We start from the raw sequence: 8,429 nt of genomic DNA, 5'->3' as shown, positions 1-8,429 counted from the left end.
CCCTATTTCCCCAGCACATCACACAGCACAGCACAGCAACTAATTACATGGAGATTTACATGAAATATACCCTGCAGTTATCAATCATGGAAACATGGTCATATGACCTGGGAACGCGGATTTTCCGGTGCAAACTAATTATTTGAAGCTTGGCCCTTATTTGATTCCATAGGATGAAGCTCATTTGTGTTTCTTGTGAAAACTAGCTGGAAGTCGAAAATGGGCAGTTTCATGTTTTTTTTTTGTAAAACTTACCTAGTTGAAACTACATCGTATCTCCGCGCCCGTTCGTTCTAGAGACTCGTGACGAGCATTTTCGGAATCGGCGTCAAAAAGTGACTCTAGATGTGTAATCTTGTCGCGATCCATGCCGTTCTAAGAGGTTTCAATGACTTCCGCGTTGAGACACGCAAAAGCGGCGAGGCGCAGCGGGCCACAGTAACATCCGATGCCCACGAAGGAGCGCCTTGGGCGGCGGAGGCGGTCAGAGCGTCATCCATGGAGGCCAGTTCTGTGCTCCCTCGCTCATGGCCTAAATGCTGTCGTTCAAGCGTGTGTTTTGAGCCGGATGTTCCAACTACGCATATGAGGTGGGAGGAATGGAATCAGGAACGGATATGGATCGATAAAAAATAAGAAAATACTTACTTATAAATATAAAAAACAAGTACTAATATCAAGATCCATGAAAGTTAAAAAAATGCAAATTTGCAATTCTCAAAAGATGGAAGGTGGAATAAAATAATTCTTCCGTGAAAAATGTGACCAATCCATAGCTATGATAATCCCACCACAGCGCCACCAGGTGGCATTCATGGGAAGGGAAAAAAATAATATTTTGTGTTTTCTACTGAAAATTTTATTGTACAGTAAATACAGTAAACTGGCATTTGAGGGGTTAAAATTCAGTGAGCATGAAATGTTGATATGAGGTATGAGAGATGAAGTTACCAATGGATAAGAATCAAAAAAAATAATAATAATAATTAATTAAGACTATCAAAAATAAGAATTAATATCAAGGACGGGCTACATGGACCAGCAGACGTTTAAGGGTTAGCGGGTTAGCAGGGCACACATTTCAGAAGAATTGCTCTTCACGATGTCAATAGAGCGATGGCCTTTGTGCCCTGCTGGCATGTAGCTTTTTGCCCTAAAAACAATTGCAACCTGATTTCACAAAATGTTGAAAAATGTGGATGTTAAGATTACATATGAGTGGATCCTATTTTGTGTATGTTGATGTATATTTTGTAAAGCACATGGGCATTTTACGTGACTGGTAGCACCACTTTGGAAAGTTGGAAATGTACATTTGTTTTTGTTTTGTTTTATTACTTTTTCTTTTCCCTTTTCCTGTCTGAGTGTTTTTGTTTTTGTTTCTCATGTTCTGAAAAACCATAAAATAAAATATTGGAAAAAGATCACATATGAGTGAAACTGTGACTGTAAAAGCATTACCCAAAAATTACAATGTTTACGTTACAAGGGTTTTTATTTTGGATGACCTACCGTACTTACATTCTGACTGACTTGACACTGGTTCAGTAAGCGGTAAGCACTGCACCAGTAATGGCTCCTTCGACCAGTAACGTCAACATTCGTCGAGTTTAAACAGCCATAAAGCAGTTATTGCAGAAATAAGACTCAATAACAACAATTAAACAAGTGATTCCTGTTCGGTAATGTATCATGGTGTAGTTAGCTAATCTAGCGCTACTTTGGACCAAACGGGCTTGAGTTGGGTCACCAAATTTTAATGATATTGTTAGGTTTTGTTTACGCTATTTTGTGCATATGCACGCAATTTTTTGAATGCTTCAATCACCTCCGGGGGTATTGGGGGTCGCGAGCCTCTGGTAGAGTTGTTTTGGGGGTCGGGGGCTGAAAGGTTTGGGAACCCTTGGGGTTGAGTCCTACAAAAGGAGGAAACAATTTCCATTAATTATTGCTCTGACAAATCTCTCTGGGGGATATTGGATTACAATCACTATTTCCTTACAGGATTTTGGAAAGCTACAACTGTGCAAATTCAGAAACAGCAGATATCTTACTTAGCCTTTAATGAAATGTTCAATTGAAAAGATTGAGAGATGAAGATTAAATATTTGATTTTTACTACATTTTGACTTAATAAGGGCGAAAAGTAGAGAGGCAAAAAGACAGTTTTGCCCCTCCTATTTCCCAGAGGAGGGGCATCTGCCTACCTTGGTGTAGGCGCCAGTGGGGACAAGCTGCAGGTTTGTGTTTAGGCACACACTGGCACATTCAGTATAGTAGGATGATGTGAGGGGCCTTACGTTTGGGATTTGTGGGAATTTGAGGTCACATAGATGCCCCTTGCAGGGGGTCCTGGAGCAGTGGAACCTGTTGCTGCTGGTCCAGAGGTTGCAGGTGAACAGGTCAAAGACATAGCTCCTGCTACGGAGACGGACTGAGCTGGGGTCCTGGCTGTGGTCACAGACACACCGGCGTTTGGAGTAGTTATCCAGCCGGCGCCCCCCTGATGCACAGCCCGGGCGAGAGAGATCTGCGCGGGTGGCATCTGCCCGGTGGAGGTTTGCAGGGCTGGGACAGTGAGAGCTGCCTGGGAGGAGGCTGGTGTGCCGGCGGCAGGAGCTGGAGACAGGAATGTTGACCAGAGTCTGGCAATTGGCCACAGATGGAAGCAGCTGCTCGGAGCCATCATGCCAGTCCCGGGATCAGTCTTCAGCAGCAGGGTGCCCATGGGACTCTGGGTGGAGGTCTGGGGGGTAATGCTGCCATGGGCCAGGGTGGAGCCAGCGTTGGAGGTGGAGCTGATCAGCTGGTGGATGGGGGTCTGCGACACCATGGCTGTGGAGGTGGGCACGGGGAGTGGAGTCGGCTGAGCTGTCGGAGCTGGAATTCATGGGGAAAGTAGAAAAAAAAGGCCTGGGTTCAGATGATGAGCTGTCAATGGAGCCTTCAAATGAATGGCATGCTGTCTGTCATTCTATAGCCATCTGTTATGAATCTGTTACTTGCAATCAATTGAGTGTCGATACCATACCACAATCTGTTAGGTATCCTGTTCATCTTCAGATAAAAAATATTTTGAGGTAGAGGCAAACCATTTCACCATTATTTCATCCATAAGAAAAAGTAACATCACACTAGGGCTGTCAAAATTGGCCCAAGATCATATTAGAATATTCCCTTTAAACAAAACATATTCGTTCTAATATATTCAAATATATACAGTATATATATTTTTTTTTGCGTGTGTAGTAAGGCAAACCAATCTAACCAGACAGCTTATACAACTACGGTACTTGGTATATTTATTTGAACACAAACGTTTTGTTTATTTCAACATAATCATTGTTTTCCCCCCATATTTATTCAGTCAGTACTAATACAGTAGTAGCCTACACTTTTGTGATGTTACCTGGTTAAATGTAAGTAAGTAAATAAATAAATATATACATTTTAATATAGATTTTCATATTCGAATATTCTTTTATTTTTTATATTCGAATATATATTCGAATATAGAATATTCTTTGACAGCCCTACATCACACTGAAGCCAGAAAATGTGACTCACTCACCACTTGTACTGGCCAAAGTAAGGGTAGGTGTAGTCTGCATTATCTCCATAGAAGTCCGGACTGGCCTGTTTAGAAAGATTGCTTATGCTTAGAGGTGTTTATATCCACAACAGTATGGCACTCGAAGAAGACGACTGAACGTGGTAAGTTGTTGAACTCCAATTTATTCCATTCTCTGTCATCTTTAAACAATATGTGGCATATTTCCACCTCAAGATTAAAGTTAAGTCTCATTTCAACCAATGATATCACGACATGAAGCTGTCAATCAAATCTCCCATAAACGAATTACTAACTTGGCCAATTGTATGAAACATAAACAAAAAACAACAACTATAATCTCTAAGAATGCAAAGAAATGTAACTGGCTCGTTAAAACGCGCATTCCAGGAATATCGTATTTACAGAAATAGCGTAAATGGCTTGAGAGCGTGGTTCTCAGGGGTCGCCCGTCGGAGATTCCAGACGGGCGGGCAGCACCCATGCATCGGATTGTCCGCTCGCTCCGCATGAAGCAGGTGGCTGCCTGGTACTCCGCGGATCCCACTCGCGTAGCACGACAACACGCTGAATCCCACTCGATTTGGGGGTGGAACACGCCATGATTGACCAATGCCAAAGCCAGTCGACAGAATTGTCAAATCAAATCATCGACACGTATTTGGTCCGCCTCTCAATTTGTTTTCAGTCTCCGACGCTCACGCTAGTGCATTCCGTTCCGGTTCACCTCAACTTTAAACACATGTATGCTGGAAATTTTGATAACTGAAACTATTCCGTCAGGTGAGGGATTGGTCTGGAAAACATTTGAACAGATAGCCTGTCATTGACAGGCTTCGAGGTGAGGAATTATTATAGGCACGGACACACACTCACCGTTGAATTGGAGGGGTGTTTGCAGCAGCAGCGGTCTTAGTAGTAGCGGCAACAGCAGCAGCAACAGTAGCAGCAAGCGGCTATAGAAAGAATAAGACAGTATATGAGTAAGAACATTTTCAGACATTTTCATTTGAAAACCAGAAGCACACATCTTTCTTAGAAAACTAATAAAGTGAAAAGGAAAAATAGGATTTCTTACCTCCTGCTTTCTTTTGTTCTCCGCCACGTGATTGGCTTCTTCAAACTTCCTTGCTAGTCGGATAATCTTGGCCTAAAAAACAGCAGAGGAGCTAGACTTAAGATTTGCGCTTTACCAGCCGTAAGGAGTGAATTTTAACAGTTCCTAAACTACCAAGCACAAGTCGGTAAAAGAGGGTTTAATTTCACAGTTTCACACGTGCTAAAAAGCTTAAAGTCCCTGGAAACCAAAATCCACAAAAACGTTCTAACTATGTTATTTAGGGTCTTATGTTAGTAATTTTGTGCCTCCGAAATTATTATACATTACTTTCAACCCAAAGCCTTAAAATCGACACTTTTCTACAAGATTCTACAAAGTACTTCCTTATTGAAGACAGCAGTGCGCGAGGTGCTAAAACGCAGGAGCTTATGACGTCATAAGCTCTATATAACCTTTGTACACGCGCGCAATCCGCACTCACCCTCCTTTTGTGGCGTCGTGCCAAGCGCTATGCTTCTCTCTCTCTCTCTCTCTCTCTCTCTCTCTCTCTCTCTCTCTCTCTCTCTCTCTCTCTCTCTCTCTCTCTCTCTCTCTCTCTCTCTCTCTCTCTCTCTCTCTCTCTCTCTCTCTCGACTAGTGAGAGAGAGAGCACAGAGAGAGACACACAGGCTGGTGACGCGAGGTTACTCTCTCTCTCACACACACACACACACACATGCTTCTCTCTCTCTCTCTCTCTCTCTCTCTCTCTCTCTCTCTCTCTCTCTCTCTCTCTCTCTCTCTCTCTCTCTCTCTCTCTCTCTCTCTCTCTCTCTCTCTCTCTCTCTCTCTGGACTAGTGAGAGAGAGAGCACAGAGAGAGACACACAGGCTGGTGACGCGAGGTTACTCTCTCTCTCACACACACACACACAACACACACACACACACACACACACACAAACAGACACTCCACAGCACGAGTGCTGTGTCACTCTATCTCTTTCTCCGTTTCCCTCCCCCCCTCTGTCTCGCGTTCTCTCTCTCTCGGAAAACCTACTGCAGACGGGACACGCCCACACATTCCGCGGGAGAAAATACACTCTAAAAAAGAATTGATTCTGATGAGTTTTGCCACGACTGTCAAACCTAAATTTATATACTTTGCGACGTTCATCATCGTTCAAATTTGGCTGGTGGCTTATTAACATAGGGTCCTGTGATGTGATGAACTCAAAATGCTAAATAATAAAGAAATATTTCTGGTTTCCAGGGACTTTAAATTGAAATGATGGGTGAGAAAAAAAATTACATGAGAGAAATTAAAGAGAATCTACGTACTTGGAGTGTTTCAATGGCGGTCTGGTGTTTCGTGGCACACTCAATCTTATCAACTCTGCCCTTAATGTCTTGCAAGCTTTGGTCCAAAACCTGATTGGCCTCTCCAAACTTCCTTGCTAGTCGGATAATCTTGGCCTAAAAAACAGCAGAGGAGCTAGACTTAAGATTTGCGCTTTACCAGCCGTAAGGAGTGAATTTTAACAGTTCCTAAACTACCAAGCACAAGTCAGTAAAAGAGGGTTTAATTTGACAGTTTCACACATGTGCTAAAAAGCTTAATTTTGAAATGATGGGTAAAAAAAACCCAAAACATGAGAAAAATTAAAGAGAATCTACTTACTTGGAGTGTTTTAATACTGGTCTGGTGTTTCGTGGCACACTCAATCTTATCAACTCTGCCCTTAATGTCTTGCAAGCTTTGGTCAAAAACCGTTAGCTCCAAGACCCTCAACTGTTTTTCCACCAACTGTTTCACAACCTGGGGAATATGGTCAGACTAAAAGGCAAAAATATTAACTTACTGTACAGGCTGCTGCACTCACACAATGAAATACGTTGATATCTATTGGCACTGACCTTAGTCAGCCTACACTCTAGAATAAAATGGTTAGGTGGGTGTAACATAGGATAGATGCATACAAACCTTTGTCATTTTAAGGTGACTGTCACCTTTTGCAGTACCGGTAATTTTCAGTTCCAACTGGGCTTCCAGCGCCACGTCGTCCATCTTGGGCCTCTTCCCATCCCTTTCCACAGTCTTTCCATCTTTTTCGGAACCCTCAGACGAAGTGCGCTTCAGTCCCCAGGTGGAGATCTTCTTCATTCTGCACTGCTGTAGGAGCAAGTCAGTGATTATTATTAATAAATTAAATTGATATAGCGCTTTTCAATCACACATTAAGGCTGCTTTCTCACTGGGAACGATTGCTTTCGTTCCGTTCCGCACCCGGTAACGACTTTCTTCTTTAAGCTCGCGGCCCCCATCATCGCAGCTCCAATAAAGGAACTTTTTAACCTGTCCCTCCGCTCAGCTGAGATTCCATCAGCATGGAAAGAAGCGATCGTACGTGCCCTCTTCAAGGGAGGAGATCAGGCTGACCCAAACTGCTATAGACCCATTTCAATACTCCCCTGTATTTCAAAAGTGTTAGAAAAACTGGTAAATAAGCAGCTCACTGAATTTTTGAATGCTCATAATATCCTGTCTGATGTTCAGTCTGGTTTCTGCTCTGGTTTTGGTTGTGTAACTGCAACTCATAAAGTGATCAATGACATATCTTCTGCCCTCGACTGTAAACAACGCTGTGCGGCCATCTTCATTGATTTAGCTAAAGCGTTTGACACAGTCGACCACTCCATCCTTGTTGACAGGCTTAGCAGCATCGGGGTCTCTGGTCCCTCCTGGCATGGTTTTCAAACTACCTCACAGATACTAAGGGTGCAATGTGTCAGCTCTGAACAACTCCTGTCGCAGCCCCTCCCTGTCTCCAAGGGTGTGCCTCAGGGCTCAATATTAGGTCCAACTTTGTTCTCTGTGTATATAAATGATTTAGCTATCTCTGTTGGTGACTCACTCATTCACCTTTATGCCGACGACACCATTCTGTACGCCTCTGGCCCTACCCCAGATGCTGTAGTCACAATTCTCCAGTCTAGTTTCAACAGCATATAACAGGTTTTCTCCTCCCTACGCCTCATGTTAAACACCTCTAAGACCAAGGTCATGTGGTTCAGTAAAAAGGGCTCTGTGCACATGTCACCTCCTCTGACCAGTACCCTCAATGGAGCGACCCTAGAGCAGGTCTCTGAATATAAATATCTGGGCATATGGCTGGACAACACTGTCATTTTCTCAGCATATTAACAAGTTGCAAGCCAAGGTCAAATCAAAAATTGGCTTTCTCTATAGAATGTGCTCCTCTTTCACTCTCTCTGCTAGACTCACCCTAGTTAAAATGACAGTTCTTCCCATGTTAGACTATGGTGACACCATTTACCGATCTGCCTGCAAAACTACTCTGCAGAAGCTTGATGTTATCTATCACTCTGCCATCCGTTTCACTACAAATGCCCCTTTCAGAACTCACCACTGCACTTTATATTCATCTGTAAACTGGCCATCCCTACACACCCATCACGAAATACATGGTTCATGCTAATTTACAAAACTCTCCTTGGTCTGTCACCCCCCTACCTGTGTAGTTTGTTGCAAATTGCACCTGCCGTGTACAACACCTGTTCTGCTAACCTCATCCTGCTGAAAATCCCCAAAACTCATTCTGTAATCGGTCAGTCGTCATTCCATTCTGCTGTGCCCACAGACTGGAATGGCTTACAAAAAACACTAAAACTGGACAATTTCATCTCCAAGTCAGCTTTCAAGGACTCTATCATGGACATATTCACTGACACCTGCAACTGCTTCCTGAACTAGCTCTTATCCCCTGCCTGTCTGCTCCGACTGTTTTTGTTTTATTTG

At 43.2% G+C, this 8,429-nt stretch overlaps 1 protein-coding gene across 1 annotated transcript; it reads right to left on the bottom strand.

Moving 5' to 3' along the window:
• Positions 1-2,296: 2,296 nt before the first annotated feature.
• LOC310774964 (activating transcription factor 7-interacting protein 1-like) lies at positions 2,297-6,773 on the bottom strand (the record flags this gene model as incomplete). Its single annotated transcript, XM_083635053.1, has 5 exons — positions 2,297-2,880; positions 3,585-3,636; positions 4,650-4,721; positions 6,291-6,428; positions 6,594-6,773. 5 exons carry the CDS (start codon positions 6,771-6,773, stop codon positions 2,297-2,299), a joined length of 1,026 nt encoding a protein of 341 aa, XP_083491179.1.
• Between the last annotated feature and the right edge of the window lie 1,656 nt (positions 6,774-8,429).

This window comes from Poromitra crassiceps (genome assembly GCF_964638095.1).
Source record: "Poromitra crassiceps genome assembly, chromosome: 4".
In the NCBI taxonomy this organism is placed as follows: Eukaryota; Metazoa; Chordata; class Actinopteri; order Beryciformes; family Melamphaidae; genus Poromitra; species Poromitra crassiceps.
This window is presented reverse-complemented; position numbering and strand designations above follow the sequence as displayed.